The sequence below is a fragment of the Dromiciops gliroides genome, chromosome X, assembly GCF_019393635.1.
Source record: "Dromiciops gliroides isolate mDroGli1 chromosome X, mDroGli1.pri, whole genome shotgun sequence".
NCBI classification, from domain to species: Eukaryota; Metazoa; Chordata; class Mammalia; order Microbiotheria; family Microbiotheriidae; genus Dromiciops; species Dromiciops gliroides.
The window spans coordinates 33,780,724-33,803,082 of record NC_057867.1 but is presented as its reverse complement, the minus strand read 5'-3'; the positions used below and the strand labels follow the sequence as shown (position 1 = coordinate 33,803,082).

At 47.8% G+C, this 22,359-nt stretch overlaps 1 protein-coding gene across 1 annotated transcript in view; it reads left to right on the top strand.

Annotated features, from left to right (window-relative positions):
- The window catches only part of LOC122733289 (vascular endothelial growth factor receptor kdr-like), a 194,377-nt gene that overhangs the window by 89,863 nt on the left and 82,155 nt on the right, over positions 1 to 22,359 (top strand). Inside the window, exons 5-10 of the mRNA XM_043973570.1 lie at positions 232 to 391; positions 2,642 to 2,778; positions 3,805 to 3,982; positions 5,695 to 5,812; positions 6,653 to 6,825; positions 17,746 to 17,896. Coding sequence (XP_043829505.1) covers positions 232 to 391; positions 2,642 to 2,778; positions 3,805 to 3,982; positions 5,695 to 5,812; positions 6,653 to 6,825; positions 17,746 to 17,896 — 917 coding nt within the window. The remainder of the gene's footprint in view (positions 1 to 231; positions 392 to 2,641; positions 2,779 to 3,804; positions 3,983 to 5,694; positions 5,813 to 6,652; positions 6,826 to 17,745; positions 17,897 to 22,359) is intronic.

The following is a 22,359-nucleotide window of genomic DNA, read 5'->3' as shown; positions in this document are numbered from 1 at the left end:
GATGTTCTAGAAGGTTCTCCCCAGCTCTGAGTCCTTTCAGAGAGACAGAGGCATTGGAAGCAGGCCTCAGCCCCGGGGCCTCACCCACAGGACCTCTGCCTCCATCGCCTCTCCCCTCCCCAGTGCTGACTCTCCCTGACTCTCCCTCCATGTTTGGGAGAAGGTTCTTCATCTGTGCTACCACTAAGAACCAAACTGGATCTTTCCATCTTCCTCTTCCTCTTCCTCCAGTTCTACCCAGGCAAGTTCAACTACACGAGCAAGGATTGGAACCCCCAGAAAGGCTTCACGGTCACCCACCCATCCTACCAGTTCTTCAGCAATCTGCTCCAGTGCGTGACGAAAGTCAACGGGAAGACCTACGTCTCTCTCTACCTACCCCAGAAAGTGGGTGAGTGCGTCTCACCACACACAGATTGGAAGTAGGGCTTCATGTGCCCTTATGCCTCAATCATAGGGGGTGCATCTTGTTAGAAGAGAGCGATTCCTTGGGAGTGAGGCCGCTTCTAGTTATTTTAGGCCAATAGCATGATGTGGATAGGGTGCCTGAGTTAGGGCGACCCCCATTCTAATCCTCCTCTTCCTGCTGCTGCTGATATTAGCTGCTGCATGACCCTGGGCAAGTCACTTACCTTTCAATTTCATATCTATCTGAGACCCCCAGAAAAAGGAGCTGCAGAATTTCTTATAACTTAAAGAAACCTATGCCCTGGGAAATAGGAATCAGAACTCTATCTGCCCCCTACAACTTAGCCATGAGGAAACATGAAGGATTGGGGTTTTTATACAAAGGTAAACTTCCTGACAAAGTTGTTAAACACTGGTTTCAGAACCTAATACTGACCTGAGTATGAATCCTCTCTGTAATACTTCTTTTTTCCCTTTTGCAGGGCAGTGAGGGTTAAGTGACTTGCCTAGGGCCACACAGCTAGTGTCAAATATCTGATGCCAGATTTGAACTCAGGTCCTCCTGAATCCAGAGCTGGTGCTTTCTCCACTGGGCCACCTAGCTGTCCCCTCTGTAATACTTCTGATGAACTCTGCTGACAGGGAGCTCATTCCTTCTGGGAAAGTTGATTCCAATTTTGGAATTTCTAGTTGTTATGAGATTTCCCCCCTATGTCTAGCTGAGAGCTGCTTCTTTTGTGACTCATCTCATCTCTTATTCCTAGTAACCTCTCAACTTCCAGACCCTCTGTCAGGTTAAGTTCCTGGAAGATTCAAGAAAGATCAAAAATCAAACTTCCTAGTAACAAAAGTTCAGAGGACCCCTATTCTTAGAACCTGAAGGGATCTTAGAGACCATTACAAAGAGAGATCTTAGAGACCTTTTTACAAATGTGGAAACCAAATCTCATAGTGGTTAAGTGACTTGCCTCTAAGGTCACACAGCTAGTAAGTATCTTAGGCAGGATTTGTACCCAGGACTTCCTGACTCCCAAGTTCAGTGACCTCTGTAAAGAATTAATTGTGATTTCAGGTTCTTATGGCCCCATCTTTTGGCTAGAATTAAAAAAAAACCTTGGCTCACACACTGGCTGGGGCTCAGACGTCTCACTTCCGCACCAGCGTGGTGCTCCACCCACTGGCTGTAGTCATCGCCTTGATGCTGGCAGCTCATGTCATCACCACTCATCAATGCCTATATGGGCCTTGCAAAGTTATAATGACTGGAAGCCTGGTGAGGGCAATCATATGAATGTCAGTCAGGGCTGCCAGCCAATTAGTTTGGGGCTGTGTGTGGATAGCCCAGGGTCTGCTGGGAAGGAGAAGGGAGGAAATTTGCCATTCTGGCATTTGAGCTGGAAAGAGAGGGGACGCAGCTGTATTCTCTGCTGAGCCCCAGGCAGTGGTGTGATTCAGGTTGTATTATTTTCCTTCCCCCATTCCCTTTTTCCCTTTTCCTTAATTCTACTAATCTTACTTGTGTTTTTAAGTTCATTCTTGTTAATAAACCCTGTTCTGTTTTTGAAAGAGGCTGTTAATCTCCTTCCTTGCCCCAATATTGTGGCAAGCTGCCTAACTAACATTCCCCAATTAAAATTTGGCCCCTAAACCTCTCTGCCATATCATGCTGCCCCCAGGGGAAACAATGCCTTCCCCTACTCAACCTGTTGAATTCCTACTCATTTAGTCCAACTCTGATGTTACCACCTGTAGGAAGGCTGCTCTGATTTTCTCAGTTACACATTGGACCACATGGAATTTTGGTACCTCTCATGTCCTTATATATTATTGCGTATCATTCATGTTTGGATCTAAGCCAAGTTAGGGAGAATATACCATACTTTTTATTCTCTCCCCTACCCCAGTGGCCATCACGGCTCTTCACACAGTAGGTGCTTCATAGATGTTTGTCGGATGGGATCAAACGCTACAATAAAGCTCTAGATCCCACTCCCCATCCACCCCGATAGGTTCTTTGTAACCTTGGCTGGGGATAGTGTGTGCTTGGCTCCAATAGCTTCAGAAGTTCTCTCCCGGCCTTTTGGAGGTGTTGTACTGTCATTTAGTCCACATCTCTATCAAGTGAGGGGATGTAGACAAGCAATCAGCAGATTCCCTTTCTTTCTCACCTGTCTTCCTTTCCGGTGGGGTGGGCTTAGATCTTTGGAGTTAGAGCCTCCATTCTATCTTCCAGAAACCAAAAAGGAGAATATCTCCATCAGAGTCAATCATCAAAAACTGCTCGCTGGGGAAACCCTGAGTCTGACCTGCACCGCCGATACCACGTTCAATGGGCGCATCAAGCTCGACTGGGAGTACAAGAGGAAAGGGGTGAGAGTCCAGCTGGAAGGAGGGGTTGGCTCACTTCCTTTGCCAGCAGGACCGTGAGCCCAGGTCCTTTTCTGCTGGATGGTCTAAAGCCTCCTCAATCTCCAGCAGTCCGTGTGTATTCTGGGTTCTAACTCTGGCATTCTGCCGTCTATAGTCTGAGGTCCCCTCCAGCTCCAATATACTGAACTCTGAGGGCTTGAGCATTCTATGGGCTATGTTCTCAGAGCTAGAAGAGGGATGTTCTAAGTTCTAGGGTTTTCCCAGCTGTGGTGCTCTGTGTTCTGAGGTTCCTCTTAGCATTGACATTCTGGATTCTAAAGGGTTCTCCATGTTCTGAAGTCCCTCCCAGCTCTCCCAGTGGTTGTGGTTTTTTCACTCTTTCTGCCCTGGCCTAGTTCCTCTTCCAGGGAGTTTATGCTGTGAGGTAGCTTGGCCTTGGCACATCATTCCCCCACACCAACAGTCACTTTCCTGTGATTGCTGCTTCTGGATCAGGTATTCAATTCCTCAAGTCTGAGCCCTTTCTTCTTGATGAGAGCCTGCCCTAGCTAGGCAAAATGGTGCCATCAGTGAGGTTACCTCTCTCACGCTAGCTCCTCAGCTCAAACAGAATTCTGTGGGGAAGGGACCTAAGATAAGACACTTGGCCTGGAGAACCCAGGCTTGAGCCCCACCTCCAACACTCATTAATTATGTCACATGGGTCACACGTGGCTACTGTCTATCAGGACACCTGTATTCACAACCTCATTCTTCCGCCAACCAAGGCCAGCAGCCATCTTCGTGCTATGGTCTATCTGGGCTATGGTCTATCTGATCATCTTTTACAAAGAGACTCCTATTCTGTTCCAGTTGTTTCATGAGTATGAAATCCCTGAGGGTGGGGGCTGAGCCATGGTCATGTCTGTACCCCCCCCCCCACGCAAGGGTAGCTCAGGTCTGGATCCATGAGGAGAGCTCAGCAAATTCTTCATGGAGCCTTAAAAGGTTTGCTTGGTTTTGATTGTGCTTCCTCCCATCTCACAGAACAAGACAAATCTCAAGTGCTGTGAAATCAAGAGGAACATGGACCACACAACCCCTGTGTACAAAAGCTACAGTAACCTGACCATCTGGAATGTGACTGTGGAGGACAGTGGCCTCTACCGATGTCAGGAAGGCAATGGCTCAAGCCTCCAGACCAGCATCAATATCACTGTTCTGGGTAAGTCAACACTCTTACATTTAATATTGTACAGGCCATCCCAGCCCTGACCTTCCCTGTTGTAAGGGCCCTCTTAGCTTCAACATTCTGTGTGCTAAGAGCCTCCCAGCTCTGACCTTCTCTCTTCTAAGGGTCTTCCCAGCCCTGACCATCTCTGACCTACTCCACTATAGATATGCTCTAGTCTCTTTGATGCCTTTAACAAATAAAAGGCTGCCCTTGCCTTTCTCTATCACTATGGTATCTGCTGACCGGCATGGTCTCCCACACTCCTGAGTGCAGCTAGAGCAGTACAAACATGATAGGAAATAGATAATGTTACTATGTGGTTTTCTAAGTCAATCTGCACCTACAGGAATCCTTGTGTGCATTTAGTGGCCCTATCTCTATTCAAGTTGGACACCACTGGGCTATACTACCAGCTGCTATGTCTCACTCTTTTCCCCTTCATTGCTGCTCTTTTCCCAAAAGGTCAGTTGCCAAGTCCTGTCTATTGGGCCTCCACAAGATGTCTCCCATCCTTCTCCTTCTCCTTCTCTTCTTTCATGTGCCCACCCTCTTAGTGCAGGCCCTCATCACCTCTCACCTACCTAGTTCCTAAACCCCTACTGTGTGTCAGGCACTGGACCAAGTACTAGGGATACAAAGAGAGGCAAAAACCAGTTTGTGCTCTCAAATCCAGTGGGGGAGCTACCCTGCAAACAGCTCTGTATGAGCAAGCTCTGTATGGGATCAGCTGGGGTTCATCAGGAGGGAAGGCCCTAAGATTGGAGAGGATAGGCTGGGCCGGGCTTTCTGGAGAAGGTAGAGCTTGAACAGAGACTTGAAGGGAGACAGGAAAGCCAGGACAATGCAACAGGCTCCTCCTGATTGCTGCCCCCACCTCCCAACCCGCTTCCAGGCTCTGACCACTCAGCTAGTCCAGGGACCACCCGCCCCCAACATCTCTCCTGGCACCATCCTTCTCTACAAACTCCTCTCGGTGATGTTTCAAGCCCTTCACCCTCTGGTCCCAGCATCCTTTTCCAGGTCTATTGTGAATTGTGCTGTTGTCACCCACTTGTTTCAGCCGTGTCTGACTCTCCATGACCTCATTCGGGGTTTTCTTGGCACAGATACAGCAGTGGTTTGCCCTTTCCTTCTCCAGCTCATTTGACAGATGAGGAAATCGAGACAGACAGGGTAAAGTGACCAGTCTAGAGTCACACAGCTAGGAAGTGTCTGAGGCCAGATTTGAATTCATGAAAATGAGTCTTCCTGACTCCAGGCCTGGCACTCTTCACAAACTCTGCATTCTAGCCTAACTGGCCTATGTGTTAGTCTTCATATACAATATTTCATTTCCTTTCTCCATGACTTTGCTCATGCTGTGCCCCATTCCTGAAATGTTCCTCCTCCTTCCCTTTCCTTCTTAGCATCCCTCAAGGTTCAGCTCAGGTGCCTCCTTACACAGAGGCCATTCTTACATTCCCAGATTCTGGTGCTTTCCCTTGCATAATAACTTTGTATGTATTTGGTATTCATTTTCCTGTGTACATGTTGCCCCTGAATGAACAGGGGTGTTTTTGTCAGCCTGGCATGCAGCAGGTGCTTAATAAATGCTTGTTGAAGGACTCATTGTTATTCCATTGAAGTGCACAAAGCCCACAAGGGCCTAGTTTATTCAGCGGATGTCCTCCTAAGCCTTGTTTGTGCTCACTTTCTATTTCCAGAGAAAGCATATATCAACGTGACCTACAGGCGGAACACTGTCTACGAAGTGACCGCTGGCCATGGTGTGCAGAAGCTGTCCGTGAGAGTGGATGCCTTCCCCAGGCCCAATGTCACCTGGTGAGTTGGGCTTCCTTGGCTTTCCTTTCCTTCTTTTCTTTCCTCTCCTCCCCTCCCTTCTCTTCTCCTTCCTTCCCTTCCCCTCTCCTCCCCTCCCTTCTCCTCTCTTCCCCTCTTTTTCCCTTCTCCTCCCTCTCCTCTCCCCTTCCTAAGTCCCTCTCTCCAACCAGACCCTTAGGATGACTCCAGACTGGGATGGAGAAATCACTTTGTCTTCAGGTGACCCATACATTGGCTACCATTACCTGTGTTGGTGTCATCTCTTCCCCAGTAGGATGTAAACTTTTTGAGAGAAGGGCCTGCTTCATTTGTGTCCTTATAGCCAACACCTAAGACTGTGCCTAACCCAAGCTAATAAATGCTTGTTCAATAAATACACTGGGGGGCAGCTAGGTGGCGCAGTGGATAGAGCACCGGCCCTGGATTCAGGAGTACCTGAGTTCAAATCCAGCCTCAGACACTTAACACTTACTAGCTGTGTGACCCTGGGCAAGTCACTTAACCCCAATTGCCTCACCAAAAACAAATACACTGGAGAAGGAGATGGCAAACTGCTCCAGCGTCTTTGCCAAGGAGACTCCCAGTGGGGTCACAAAGAGTCAGACATGACTGAAAAATGTCTGAACAATAAGACAAAAATGACTAGGTGGCTGTTCCGAGGTCCCTGATTGTTAACACGTAGAGGTTATGATTTCCTATCAACAGGAGAGCTTTCAGAATGATCTTGTTGTCCCTTTTTTTGTGGCTAATTGTGAAGAGCTCAAATACCCAAATGCAAAGTATAACTGGGTGTCTAAGGAGCACCCTTATAACCAACCGTTCCTCTGCCCCACCCGACAGGTACAAGGATGGCCAGCTGATCCCAGAGAACCTGACGTACCATTCTGACCCATTAAGGTACAGACTCACCATCACAGATGTGAAAGTGAGGCATTCTGGGAATTATACCATCGTCCTCAGCAATACTCAGCATGGCCTCTATGAAAACCGAACCATCCAACTACTTGTCTATGGTGAGTTGCCAGGGTTCAAGGGACCTTGTTCCTAACTTTACCTCTCCTCCAACTCTGCTCCCTGTGATTGCGTCTGTAAGTCAAGGAAAGGGAGAAGCTGGCCAACTTCAAAAGTTTGTCAAAATGGCCGCTGTTGGGGCAGCTAGGTAGCACAGTGGATAAAACACCAGCCCTAGATTCAGGAGGACCTGAGTTCAAATCCGACCTCAGACAGTTGACACTTACTAGCTGTGTGACCCTGGGCAAGTCACTTAACCCTCATTGCCCTGCAAAAAAAATGGCCACTGTTGTTGGCCCACACCCTCATGGGAGCTCTCTGTCGAGAAGCTTTGGAAGACAGGCCAGGCTGGAAGCAGCGGTGACATAGCCTCCTGCCTCTTCTGCCAGGCTTCTGGATGAAGTTCCTTCATATGTTAATTACTCTAGAGTTAGAAGGACCTGTAGAGGCCACCTAGTAGAACACCCTCATTTTATAGCTAAGGAAACAGGAAGCCTAGGGGGTGAAGTAGTTAATCTCCCAGTCATCCAGGCTCACAATCTCAGAGGCATCCTTGACTCCCCACTCCACAGATCCGTTGGCACATGTGCCACATTGGCACTTCTTGTCATTTCTGTCTCTCCACCATTTCTCCCATATGACCTTTCCTCTCTATTCACACTCACCTTCATCATCATCAGGAAATCACTTGTCAGGTTCAAACTCTAGCTATGTGAGCTTGGGCAAATCACTTCACTCCTCTTAGACTCAGTTTCCCCATCTGTCAAATTGAGATAATACAATAATCCCTTCCCCATCACAACTTTCCCCATTGTGGATCCCATATATCACAGGTCAGCATAAGAAATTAAATGGGAATTTGGGGGGAGTTTTGCAGAAGCCACAAACGATATGTGAAGGTCAGCAGATGTTACAGAAAATATTTAGAAACTCTGAAATGCATAAAATATATGTATAGTGTTGTACCATATCAACATATTTTATTTTTTAGTCTTCTCCATGTTAGAAACACAGCTAACAGCTCAAATAGTGTTGCGCAGCTTGAGTGTTAGCAGCCTTCGTGTCGCAGCTCAAGTGTTAGCAGCTCTAGTGTTGCTAGCAGGTCACTGCTCCAAGAATCCAAGCAGGCAGCAGTCAGTGGGTGAAGGCTTCTTTATTCATCTTCACGAAGATGGGCACTCTTCTGAATGTGCCTGAGAGTGCACTGAAGTGAGGTCCCTCACCTCTATATCCCTCAAGGTGTCCCCTTCAACCAATCACATTAAGACATTTTACTATTTGTCATTTACATACTTTCCCCCTATCAACATATGGCATAACAATAACAACCAATCAGATTGTATTAAGTGGACCAATCACAGTTCTAGAAACTAATCAGGTGGTACCAGTTGACCAATCAGATTTTTACAAACTATGATACCAGGCCATAACCTATTCTGGGCAAGAGTATCAGCTCCTCCTCAGAACAATGCTGTGTTATCTTACAGAACTCTTCAAGAAAGAAAACCTGACTTGGGATTTGACCAATCAGATTGCTCCATTTATCAACCAATCAGATTGCAGCACTAGGCCCCAACCCTTTGCTGGAGTAAGAATGTCCCCATTCCCCACTAAACAGTGCTAGTGTAAACATAACCTTTTAAAAACAAAACAAAACTCAAGTCGGGGCTTGAGCTTCAAGTCACGTGGGGATCACCTCTGGCACCTCAAGGTGAACTCCCAGCCCAGCCTGACTCCCACAAAATCCAGGCCCCTCTTCAGGCCCTACTTGGGCCTAAGGCCCAGGAGGCAGCTCCTCAGAGCCTTGTGTGCCTGGAGGCCCCCTGCTGGGAGGTTTGGGCAACAAAGCTGTAGGGCCTGGAACCAGACTCACTCTCTGCCTTTCTGAGAAGAGTCCATATATGGTCTTTTCTCTCATCTGGTAAAAAGGGAGGGCCAAAACCTGTAACACAGATTTTTCCAGTTTGTGGGGGTACCATGCCCCTAAACCTGCTCTGCGCTGTGGAGGGGATAACCCACCTCACTGAGGCATTGAAAGGAAGGCGCTTTGTGAACTGTGAAGTGCTTTGGGGGCCTTAATGGATGGGGTACCTGCTTTGACACTCGGCCCTCAGGGCATGTGGCCTACCACACTCCTGAGTGCAGCCCAAACCAGATTCAAATGGAATTGGGAGACATTTAGAAAGAGCAATCAAACCACTCGAGGACCTAGGTAATTTGGAAGAAAATGTCACTCATGTTAAGGTGGGGTTTCCTAGGGCCCGTGGGTCTGGTGGCCCCCATTTCTAGTTGAGTGGGACACTCCAGCTCTAAGCAGTTCTTCTAAGGGTCTGTGTTGCAGAGAAGGTGTCAGTCTGCATTGGTAAAGAGTGTCCTCACCCTGGAATTCTCCTTGTCAATGAAAGCCCAGGTTTAGGCCCTATCTCCATTTTACCAATGAGGAAGCTTCCTCCCAGAGAAGGGGAGTGACCTGCCTGAGGCCATGTGATTACAGGTTGCCTAGTAACTTGAATTCATCAACTTACCCCCAGAATGCAAATGAGGAAACAGGCTCTGCTCTTTGTGGGGCAGGAGAGATGCCTGCTGTGTGGCCTGGAGCTTTGGGCCAAAGCACCCACCCAGGGCATCCAGGTGGCAGCCCAGCTCTTCTCTACCTCCTGGCTGACATAGTGTTGGGGTGTACTCTGGAGGACCCTGATGTTTGAGAGACCTGGTCACTGGCATGATTCTGGGGGCACACAGAGAGCTGAGAAGGAGGAGGTCTCATTCCAGATTCTTCTTGTACTGGAGCCAGGCTGATTAACACTTAATAATGATACCAGCTGTGAAACCCTAGGCAAGCCTCTTTTGTAACAGAGAAATGATCATAGCTGACATTTATGTAGCAATTTCTGTGTGGCGGCCATTGTGCTCAGCCCTTTGCAAACATTTAGCTCATTTGAGCCTCACGACAACCCTTCCAGATAGGTGCCCTTATTGTATCCATTTTACAGATGAGGAAACTGAGGCAGACAGAGGCTGGATTTGAACTCAGGTCTTCCTGACTCCAGGCCCAGCATTTTGCACACTGTGGCACCACCTATCTGCCTCAATATTTGCACTTCCTTCTTCATAAGGGCATCATAAGGAAAGAGAGCTAGGTACTCCCTCAGTCCAGGAGCCCCAAATTGGAGGAGTTCCCATTGTCTAGGTCCCTGGGAGGGGCCCTTTCCCCCAAAAGGGCTGCATCTTTCATTCTTTTATTTTTTTGGGGGGGGGGCTGGGCAGTGAGGGTTAAGTGACTTGCCCAGGGTCACACAGCTAGTAAGTGTCAAGTGTCTGAGGCCAGATTTGAACTTAGGGCCTCCTGAATCCAGGTGCTTTATCTGCTGCACCACCTAGCTGCCCCCACAGGACTGTATCTTTTTCCCCAGCAAGTTGACTAGGAGACTCAGGAAACTGAGTAGGGGCTTGGTAAGGTACAGACAGCTGAAGCAACCTGCCCATGGTTGCACATCTGGTTAAGCAGCAGAACCAGAATTTGAATTCAGATCTCCTGGCCCAGCAGTGTAGTGGAATAAGAGCAAGATTTGAAACCAAGGGGCCTACTTATTTCCTGTGTGACCCTGAACAAGTCCCTTTCCCTTTCTGTGCCTCAGTTTCCCCAACTGGTAAATGTTGGAGACATACTGAATGAAAAGTCTCTTCTGGCTCAGAATCTATGGCCCAATGAGCCCCACCAAGACCTCAGGTCCAGCGTTCTTTCCTTTAAACCCCTCTTCATTTCATCTTGATGCCTCAGTTTCCACATCTGTAGAATGGCAATCACGTTGATACATAACTCTGGGCCCATAATAATGTGATCGTTGGGATAGAATCCTCCTGGGTTAATAATAGCAGCAGTCTATGGTAGGACGAGCTTGACTGGAGTGTTCAGGATTATATTAATAGTAAGTATCTTGGCTGTCTATAGAAATAGCTCACGAGTCAGCGATAGAGGACCAAATTACGCCCCACCCCCATCAGCATCATGTAACTCTTCTCCTAATCCTCCCCACCTCCATCAAAGTTAACGAGATGGGGGGAAAAGCCATTCCCAGAATATTTTAGAGGAGGGGAAAAATACTACCCCCTCTCCTTCTGGAAGTGTCTCCCCAGCCAAGATGTGGATGGGAAATTGTTTTCCATCATCTCAGCCAGAGCAGCGTGCCAATGCACACTTGTCTTCCTGGGGGAGCCAAAGTGGAATCATCAAACCAAACCCCCATTTCACTGCCCCTCCCTGCCCTGTCTCATCCCATCTCCAGTGAGTTGTTTTGGATGATTCGCCATTGGAGAAGGGGCCAAGCCGGCAGAGCCTTCACCCTGACAACCCACTCCCCCTCAAGCTCTCATCGTTTGCACTTAATTAGGGCCAGCATTTGCTCTGGGTCATGGGGAGGTTTGGGGGTTTGAAGGCTGGGTGTGGCGATTGGGAGGCCCAACTTCCAGGGCCCATCCCCCTGCCAGAAGATCCCCTACTCCAGTACCACATGGGGGGCAGCTTTGGCCTATGACAATGCTACAGGCTCCCCGTGCCACCAAAGCCCAAGTGCTGACCTTCCAGGCAGACTTCAGGGGTCTCAAGAGAGTCCTGCATAATGAGAAAATCATGGCAGCTATTTCCATCACCTTGGAAGGAAGCAGAGAAGACGAGGGGTCAGGGGGAGTGAGGGGTGTGTGTGTGGGGGAGGGATAATGCCAAAAATCCCAACTATGCATCTTGGGTTCTTCCTGTTACTCCTTCTTTCTGGCTTGGTTCTCCTCCCCCTTCCCGCCCCCCCTTTCCTCCCCCCCCAGCCCCTCCACCACCAATGACTTTGGAGAGAAGAAGCAGCAGCAGGAGGCTTACTCTCCCAGATCCTCAAATTGAATGGTTGGGAGGGGGCTCAGTGGCCTTCTAGGCCACTCATGGCCAGAAGGGAATCCGCACTCTAGCAGAGCTGACTCATAGACAAGGGGAGCCCACCACCCATAAGGACAGCCCCCTGTGTCCCTGACCTCCAGCCAGCCCAAGGCCTCCTTTTCCACCTCTTCATACCTTTCCCCCTACCTCTCCTGCTTGGGCCTTCTGGGGCCAAGCAAAAAAAGGCTGCTCCTTCCTCCACATGACAGCCTTCAAATACTTGGCCACATAACTCATGTTCTCCCTGAGTCTTCTCTGCCCCAGGCCCAACATCCCTAGTTCCTTCTAGGGATCATTGCATAGCCAGGATCCAGGCCTTTCCACATGCTGACTCCTCTACTCTGGATACTCTGTAGCTTGGCAATGCCCTTCTTACACCCTGATGCCCAGAATGGATCGCCATTGTTGGGAGGGGGGCTGACTGGGGCAAAGCACAGCAGGATCATTACTTCCATGTTTCTGGTAGCAATGCCCCTCTTAAATGCAGCCCAAGGGCAAATTCACTTTTTAAAGTGGGAGAGGGGGAAAGACAGCCAGGTGGCACTGCAGTGGATAGAGTGCTAAGCCTGGAATCAGGAAGACCTGAGTTCAAATCTGCTCTCAGGCACTTATTAGCTGTGTGAGGCAAGTCACTTCACCTCAGGCTGCCTCAGTTTCCACATCTATAAAAAGAAGAGAAATAATAGCACCTCACTCCCAGGGTTGTTGTGAGGATCAAAGGAGATAACAATTATAAAGTGCTTAGGACAGCACCTGGCACATAGTAAGCACTATATAAATGTCATTGTTGTTGTTGTTTCTGCCATAACACCCTGCTGACTTATTCTCTGCTTGTAGTCCACTGAAACCCCCGGATCCTTATCAAAACAACTGTTTCTGACCTTCCCTTCCCTATTTTATACTTTTAATTCAATTCATCAAAAAATTGAGTAAAGGACATTAAATGCTGACTACATATTCTCCATAACACATAGTCCAGGATTCAACAAATATTGTCTCTTGACAGATGATGGCATTCTTCCCCACCCCCCAATCTCTACCCACAGAAGCATTCATTCATTCATTAAAATTAAACAAATACTTATTTGTGGGATCCTGGCACCCTAGATCAAGAACTTGTTAGGACCTCATAGGCCTTCTAGTTAGGGCCCCATCATTTTACAGAGGAGGAAACTGTGAAGTGATTTGCCCAGGGTTACATAGTCAAAGGCAGGATTTGAACCCAGGTCTTCTTGATTCCGAGTCCACTTTACTAGTATCTGCCTACCTCATGAAAGCAATCTGTGCCTTTCTATAACCAGACAGCCCCATAGATGGTTGGAGTGCAGGCCTGCACAGGGGTGGGAGTGGGGGATGGGCGAACCACGGATCTCGGAGCTGGAAGTGACCTTGCAAAAGTCCCCTCAATAACAATCCCAATTAGGGGGCTGTTAATGTCCAATCTTTACCTGGAGCCCTTCAGCAAAGGGGAACTCATCACCTCCCATAGCAGCCTAATCTACATTTATATAATCCTAATTATTAGAAATATTTTTCTTACTTCTGTGTTTCCTCCAGCCTGAATTTGTCTCTCTAACTTCCCCACTGGAGACTTTCCTCCAGGGTGATAGCAAACCATTACTGATTGATTACTCCTTGGTCATAGCCATTCAGCCAACTAGATTTAAATCCACTAAACTGTGCTGTGGTCCAGCCCACATCCCTTCATCATTTCCACATGAATAGCCAGTGAGATTCTGTCAAAAGCTTTCCTTAAATCTGGGGAAGCTATGTTCACACCAGAGCTTCTTAACCTGGGGTCCATGGACTTCAAGGCATACATGTATCGATTTCGGGGGGTCTTAGATGGGAAAAGGTTCCATCACTATTTTGACTAAGCCCTCATTGAAATCGTGTCTCTTTCAATTATGAATTTAATAACAACAACAAAAAACACAATTATGAGAAGAGGTTCATGGACTGAACCCGACTGCCAAAGAATTCCATAACACAAAAGGTGAAGAATCCTGCCTTTATAGTATTCCACTGGCCTAACAGCAAAAATGGAAATAAGTTTAGTGTACCATGAGCTCTTCTTTCTTGATGAAGCCATGTTGGTTCTTTTTGATCACTGCTTCCTTTTCTAATATTCACTAACCATCCTTTGGTACCACTTGAGTTCTTGACAGTAAGTATGTCAAAGATTGTTGAAAGCAACTAGACAATCACACTTAAGTACCCAAGTATGGGATTTCTCCAGCCCTTGGATTCCATCACACACTGGTCACAAAACTGGCAAGAAATAAGGCAAGAGAGTGGGAAGCGAGGGCTGTTTTGAGTTCTACAGGGGACCATTTCTCCTGTCCTCAGGGGCCCATTCTAGAAATCTGTGAAGTCCTATCTGGGTCTCCTGATAACCTGACAGTCCATTGAGCCCCCTTTGTCTAGACTGAGGCCTCCCAGCTGCTGTCAGTATGTGGAGAACTCCTTCAACACCCCCTCCTCCCCACCCCCACTCACAATATCCTGAGCAGCTGAAGCAGGAGAGCTCTACAGCTCTTTGGGAGCCAGGATGCCTGCCCTGCCCCCACTTCACCCCCCCCAAGCCCCAGGGTTAAGGTCCTTGAAAAGAATAGGATCTGGACCATCTAGCAGGAAGGGCCTGCTAACCATCCTCAAGAAATTCTCAGCCTACTATAGGGTGAAAAGCAGTGGGTTTGGAGTCTGAAGAACTCCTTCAGCTCCTAGCTCTGTTATTTATTACCTGCATGTGCTCTTGGGCAAGGCACCTCCTCTCTTTGGGGCTCTGTTACTCCTTTGTTAAAAGAACAGCTTGGGGCAGCTAGATGACACAGTGGATAAAGCACTGGCCCTGGATTCAGGAGGCCCTAAGTTCAAATCTGGCCTCAGACACTTGACACTTACTAGCTGTGTGACCCTGGGCAAGTCACAACCCTCATTGCCCTGAAAAAAAAAAAGAAAGAAAAAAGAAAAAGAAGGGCTTGAATTGCATGATCTCTAAGGTTTTTACATTCTCAAGTCCCTCCTAGCTCTGGCGTTCTCTATTCTAAGGTCTTTCCTAACTCTGGAATACCATGGTTTTATCATTTTAATGAAATACCTTTTTTTAAAATTATTTTTTATTCATTTCTTTGGGGGGGCAGGGTAAATACCTTTTTGATAGTACCACTTCCCCAACCAAAAACATGCAATAACTTTTTCTTGCCTAAAGACTACAGTTTGGGCTCCTTAACCTGGCATTCGAGACTCCTGCTAGTTTGGCCCCAATCTCCCCTCCCAGTCTTATGTCCTCCTAGTCCCTCGGATGAATCCTTCGCTTATCCCCATCAACATTGGCCATGGGCAGCCCCACCAGTTTCCTCTGCTATAAATGAGGTTAGATGTGACCATCTGTGGTAGGTCTCTCTCCTGTGAGCCTATAGGAGGGAAGCCAATCATCCCTTCCAGCAAGAGGTACCCCAAATCTCCATTGTCACCTGGCTCAGGCTGAATAGGCTCCCCAGGAAGCAAATGAGGGGGGAAGCCCCTCCTTGGGAGCTGCGAGGCATGCTGAGCTTGTCAGGATGACTTCCCCAATGTAACCTGAGAAAGAAACTGTAGAGGAGACACTTGGCAGCCGCCTGTCTCTTCCTCTGCTTGGGCAGGTCAGCTGTTACCCCAGGGCTGGGCTGGCAGCTGGCCTGGTCACCTTCCTGGGGGAGAGGTCAAATGGGATCCCAGCTGTCCACATCACAGAGCTCATGGGGTCGCTTAGGCCTGGTCAACCCCATGTCTTATCTTTCCTTGTTTCCCCCCTTCTGTGGCTGCCTTAAATTCGCCTGGCTTACCCCACGGGTGAGATGGCGCAATTAGATTAATGCAGCCCTTTTCAGGGACCCTTCCTCACTTTGAAGCATAGAATGCTAGAGTTCAAACGATAAAAGCCATGAATGGGGAATGTTGGAGTGGGAAGGTAATCTAAGAGCATAGAATGTCAGCATGGGAAGGAACCTTCGAAAATTGACTCTTGGTGCTGGAAGCTTTTTTTTTTTTTTTTTTTTGCGGATCAGTGAGGGTTAAGTGAATTGGCCAGAGTCACACAGCTAGTGTCAAGTGTCTGAGGCCAGATTTGAACTCTAGTGCTCCTGAATCCAGGGCCGGTGCTTTATCCACTGCAGTGCCACCTAGCTGCCCCTTCAGTGTCACTTCTTGTATGACCCTGGGAAGACACATCCTCTTTCTGCCCTCAGTTTCCACCTCTAAAATTGGGAGCCAAGGTGATCTTGAAGGACCCAGGCTTTGGCCTCTCTTTGAAATTGATTTGCTGGTAGAAAAAGTCCCCTCCCCAAAGAAAATGATTCCTGCTTGTCCCCTCCTCCCACCCACCCCCTGCAACTTACTACCTGTGTGTCCTTGAACAAGTCACCCATTTCCCCTGGGCCTCAATTTCCTTCTCCTCTTCCTCTCCACATGAAGGGGTTTCGAATGGATGATCCCTTGGGCCCCTCCCAGCTCTAAATCTATAATTCTCTGAGTCCATGACACACACAAGGAATGAATTAGGCCCCAGTCCAAGCAGTTATCCCAGAAGAATCTATTGGTAGAGATGTGTATTAAAGGGGAGTAATTCTTGAATCCCAAGCGGATGGGAGTTATTTATACCTGCTGCCGTTTGCCTGGTGTGTATGTGTGTGTGGGGGGGGGCAGAATCCTCATTCTCTCCAAGCCTCCTACGTGATGTATTTTTGCTCCTGGAGAAGGTCAGAAGACCTCTTGGAGCCTGAGGTGGTAGCTGGGAGAAGTGGGCAGTGAAAGATGGCTGGTTCTGATGGGATTAGAGCCCCAGTGGGGGAAATGTGGGGGGGTGAAGGCAGATGGCTGGGGCAGGGGGAAGAAGTAGGCTCTGGTTTGTATTGGCTAATCCCCAGAAGGAAGCGGGTGGGGAGGGGGGCATCGGGAAAAAACACACGAGGTTTGCTCAGTCTGCCCAGCCCACCATTTGCTAAGAGATTTTGCTACAAAGCAGCTGCTACCGTGGGGCTTAAAAGGCCCATCCGGTGACTGAGATGTTGAATTTCCTGTGAAGAGATGAATCTATTTGGCTTAAACAAGAGCTCCGAGGCATCACCACCCCACTGCTGCCTTTCCTGGAGTTGGTGCACGTGGCCGATCCATCAGCCGCACCATCCTCCTCCACTTCCTCCTTATTCTCTGAAGCTCAGGGCTCTGGCTTAGGTCACATACCTCATCCCTGTTGGCATTTGGAGCTGCAGAAAGTGGCAACATTGTCAGGTCAACTCAGAAGGCAGAAGCAAGGATGTCGGAGCAGGGAGGGCCCTTGGGACATAGAATGTCAGAGCTGGGAGAGCCCTTAGACCAAGGGATGTCAGGGCTGGAAGGGCCCTTCGAACAGGGGATGTCAGGGCTGGGAGGGCCCTTAGAATGGGGGATGTCAGGACTGGTAGAGCCCTTAGAATAGGGGATATCAGGGCTGGGAGGGGTCTTGATCTCACCCCTTTAATGGACCAACGATAAAACTGAATGATCCAGTGCCCCTTTGAGCACAAAGCTTCTTGACTTCAAGGCTAGCCTGATATCTGTTCTAGCAGGCAGCCTCGAAGGGTGAGGCTGGAGTTCTGTCCACTAAGCAATCAGGCTTATCTAAACATTTGCCAACAAGAGCTGCGGTTAAGTGGGGAACAAAATCAGAGGACTTCCCACCTCTCCCCGCCATCATATGATTAGGCAATTGGCCACTGTCACTGTAAAGTGTCCATCCAATGGCACTTTCTGCCCAGATCATTTCCCGATGGGCTCCTCTTCCCATCCTGTCTACCCCATGAACCTGTCCAAACAAAGAAAACCAGTTAAGCAGAAGCAACCAATGCGGTGATACTGTCCAACAGCATATGCAACATTTCCCATCCATAGGCCCTCACCTCTCCAGGGAAGGAAACCTCCTGTTTTCTGGGGCCAACATTGTGACCCTTATGTACTGACAGTTTCCTCTCTTTTCCAGAGAGACCCAAGATCTATGAAAAGGAGACAGACCTGAACAAGACTCAGCCAGTGTTTCTGGGCAGTGAACACATCCTCCACTGTACGGCAAGTGGTACACCCCCACCGACCTTCCGATGGGCTTGGGAGCCCTGCATTGCCAGCGATGCTTTGTAAGTGTCTGGGTTTTTTCTCCCCAAACTTGAATGCAAATAGATGACCCTTATAGGGCCAGGCCTGGGAGCTCTCTTCACTGAATGGCAGCCCATGTTTGGCTCAACTATCTTGGGACAGGGAAGCAGCTCTGGCTCCCATTTCTATTGCTTTGAGGCTTACAATGTGCTTTGCCCACATCACCCCTGTGAGAGAAGGGAGCACACGGGTTTGGAAGGAAGTGTTCTTTTTGCTCCTAACCTGTGATTTCATTAGTGTGGAACACAAGTGTGGAAGCACCATTTACTGATGCAGATTGCCAATCTGTACCTTTGTAGGAGAGTTCCCTGAGACCACCAACAGAGGTACATATTTCTCTGTATCACAAGGCACCTTTATAAAAACGGAATAGATTTTCGGGTGCAGAAAGATTACAAATAAATGCACAAAGGCATATTTTTACAGCCCAAAAGGCAAGAAAGATCGGAATTAGTCAATTTAGGAGCACAAACTAAAGACACAGACTTAAGTGGAGACTTAGCAATGAAATCTTAAATGATAAGGGGGTCAAAGAACAAAGCACAGAAACAACTGATAATTATGTGAAAGACAATGATAATGATATGACAATGTACCAGACTTTCAGGAGTACAGCTAGAGCTGCTCTCAGAAGAAAAATCATATCCCTAACTACATACATCAAGAAAAGAGAAATAGAGGAGATTAACAAATGAAATACACATTTTTAAAAGTTAGAAACCCGACAAATAAGTAAGCCCAAAATAAGCATAGAAGAGGAAATTTTGAAAATCAGAGGAGAAATAAATAAATTGGAGAGTGGCTATGCCACTAAAAAGTGTTTCACAGTTCGTATGTGTCAGAGATGGGATTTGAAATCAAATATTCTTGACTCCAAGGTGAACTCTCTCTCCACTATATCGATCTACCTCTCAGGGTGACATTTATTATCCCCATTTTGCAGATGAGGAAACTAAGGCTGAGAGGTCACACAGATATGTGTTGATGGAAGGATTTTTAATCCAAGTCTCCTGGTAGCAAGCCCTGTGTCCTTTGACTACACTGTTCTCCTTCCCTAGCAGATTTTACAAACAATCTTGGCTACCTCTCTAGGGTGATGAAATCAGAATCCCTCTGTGCTCCTGGGGGACTCAGTGGCCATGAGAGAGCCCCTTCCAGCAAACTTCCCTGAGCCCTTGAATTCTTAGCTATTCCTGCAGCCCTTCAGAGGTCCTTATCTCTCCCCACCAGATGCTAGAGAAGGATCTTTGGGGGGAAATGATCAACTTTTCCCTGCCCATCTCCCCACTTCCGATGCTATCTCATTTCCTTCACTTTCCTTCCTTCTCCCTTAGCCATTCCCAGCCCATCACCAGTGTTTTCTATGGGTCCTCTAAACTAGAGAACACCTACCATGGGTTTCAAGGACAAAAAAAGAACCAGAGGTCATCAGGATGCTCAGTAAGATGGGGGTCCCTCCAATTGGCCTCTCCCCAACTCTAAAGTCAAAAACTACATGTGGCAGGATTTTTGTCCCATGACCCTCTTACCTGAAAAATGAAGTCTTTTCTCTGTGCTTTAGGAGCTAGTAACAAACAAACAGCCAAAGGAAGCAGTGTTTGTTCCCAGAAAGTGCATTCATTTTGATTTGAGAGCTAAGGTCAAGCCTCAACTTCTTGACTATGTGACCCTAGGCCAGTCACTTACCCTTGCTGATCCTATTTCATAGAATACCAAAGCCGGGAGGAGCCATAGAAGTTATGTCATGTAACTCCCTCATTTTAGAGCAACCTAGAATGATGTGTTGTGGCCACATCACCCCCCTACTTAAGAAGTTTCCGTGGCTTCTTACCACTCTAGGTTAACATAGGAATTCAGGTGGTTGGCATTTGAAACCCCTCCCAGTCTGGCTCCAGCCTCTCTTTCCAGATTGGTTTCACATTATTATTACTCCTCACATACTCTTTCTTCCAGCCAAGGTGGTCCATTTGCCCTATTCCATGAATATACATGATATTCTTTCTTTGGCCACCTTGCCTTTTTACAAACCATCCTCAACAATTGATCAACAATCATTCAATCAATCAATAAGAATATACCAAGTGCCTACTATGTGTCAGGCACCATGCTGGGTACACAAGTGCAAAAACACAGCCCCTTCCCTCAAGAAGTTCAGTCTAATGGAGGAGATGCTATGTAAATAACTAGGTCCATACATGATCCATGAACAGTAGACAGAAGGTCATCTCAGAGAGGAGGCAGAAGGTGAGATTGGAACTGAGTCTTGAAGGAAGCCAGGGATTCAAAAACACAGAAGTGAGCAGGAGGACCACTGAAGGCATGGGATAGCCAGGACAAAGGCACAGAGGTGGGAGATGGAGTGTTATGGTTGGCTGGACTTGATGCTGCATGCATGCATTCATGGAGAGGAATAACCTGCAAGGATATGGTTTTCCCTCCTCAGTATTGCTTCTTGGAATCCCTGTCTCCTTCAATGGAGCCAAAAATAACACCCCCTAACCCTTATGCTCCCTCCATTCAGGATTAATGTGGGCAACATTGTAAGCCTCAAAGCATCCTGGCCCCCCAGTTCTTGGTGTTCTCTCCCATTGGGTTCCTTTTGTGCTTATTCTGTTTTGATGTCTCTGCTTACATGTTGTATTCCTCTTTCCTCTCTTCCCCTAACACACATTGAGAGAGAGAGAGAGAGAGAGAGAGAGAGAGAGAGAGAGAGAGAGAGAAGCAGGGATGCTCTCATTTTTACATAGGCTCATTGAATCAAATTGGCCAAGGCCCTGGGGTGGGGGGGCCATGCAGGTAACATATCCAGCTGTTAACTCATCTGTCAGATGGGGACAGCCCAGCTCACATTCCTTACCTTCCAGAACTGTGGTGAGGAAAGTTCCTATTACCCCAGTGGGTATTATTATTATTATTATTATCAGCAACAGCACCATGTCCCCAAGTGGAATGGATAATGGGTGGTCTCTGGAGGGAGTGAGCTTCCCCAACTCACCAGAGGTGGTCTTTAAGCAGGAACTGGATGCCCATTGGTCACAGATAGTGTGGAAGGGATTCCGGCTTGAGTGGATTGCACTAGGTGTCCCATGAGGTCTCTTTTACCTCAGAGATGCCATAAATCTAGGCATCTATGGGGAGGCTGGATGGCACATATACCCACTGGGCCAGAACTAAGGGTTCTAGCCTTTTCTCATCCACTACCTTCCCTTGTGACCTTGGCCCACCATCTATAAAATGATGGGCTTGGAGGATATTTAAAGTCTCCTCTAACTCTGACATAGGTCTGGATACAGTGGTTGAACAAGAGGCCCTTTGGATACCCATTCCCAGTGAAGAATGCCATAAATTAAAAAATATATATATACATACATATATTCACACACACATACATGTATTAAGTATTCAGGTATCTTTTTTTCTAGCCTTTGGGCAAAGACTGGAAGCTGACACCTAAGCCGATGTCATCTAGGAAAGCTAACCACAAGGCAGGCAAAGTAGGTGCTTTGTGGGATCCTGGGTTGACTAGAAGTTAGGAATGCTAGGGTTGAATCCCAATTCCTACCTACCTGGGTCATCTTGGGCAAGTCAGAGAGGTTATTCTCTGATCTTTATCTCCTCATCTGTAAAATGGGCAGAGTCATCTGAGGAAATGAAAGTAAATTATGACAATGAAGACAATAATACAAGGTGGGGATTGGTTCCTGATAACTGAAATTGACTGTATTGTTATAGAATATCTGAGTTGTGAGGGACTGGCTGGCCCAACTCCCTCATGGTACAGATAAAGAAAAAGTAAAGGAAGTCCAGAGAGATAGGATTGGAACACTCAACCCCTGGCTCCAGATCCCAGGCTCTTCCCACAACAAAATCCATTATCCAGTCCCACAAAAGGGCCCAATCTAGGGGGAGGCTCCTGGAAGAAACAGATGATCGTTCCTAGGTGAGCCGGTCCTTAAACCAAGAAGGGGTGAACCTCAACTGCATTATGTGCAGCTGAGGATGAGCGAGGGCTGAGTGACCAAACACTGGCCACTCTGCCACTGGGCCGGGCCTTCACTTTGTTTTCTGTGTGGCAGAAGAGAGCCCTGTCTAATGACTAGGAAGGGCCAGGGAAGCAAGGAGCGCTGCTAAATCGGCCGGCACCATCCTTCAGTTGGAGCCAGGGAGCCGCCCTCCCCTGATGCTAGCAGTCACCATTTATTAAATGGACCAAGTCTCATTTTTCCTCATGACAGCACCTCGGCATATTTCTCTGCCGGGAAGATAGATTGGCTACTTGCAATATGCTGAGAAATTAACCAGGGTTTGTTCTGGATGGCGGCCATAGAGAGTGACCCCTATAAATCTGCCCTTTGATGTGGTGTCCTGCCTGTGTGGAAGGCTGGGGCCTTCCCAAAGAGCTCCCTCTCAAGCCTCCTGCTACTTCAGGGTCCAGGCTGCCAAG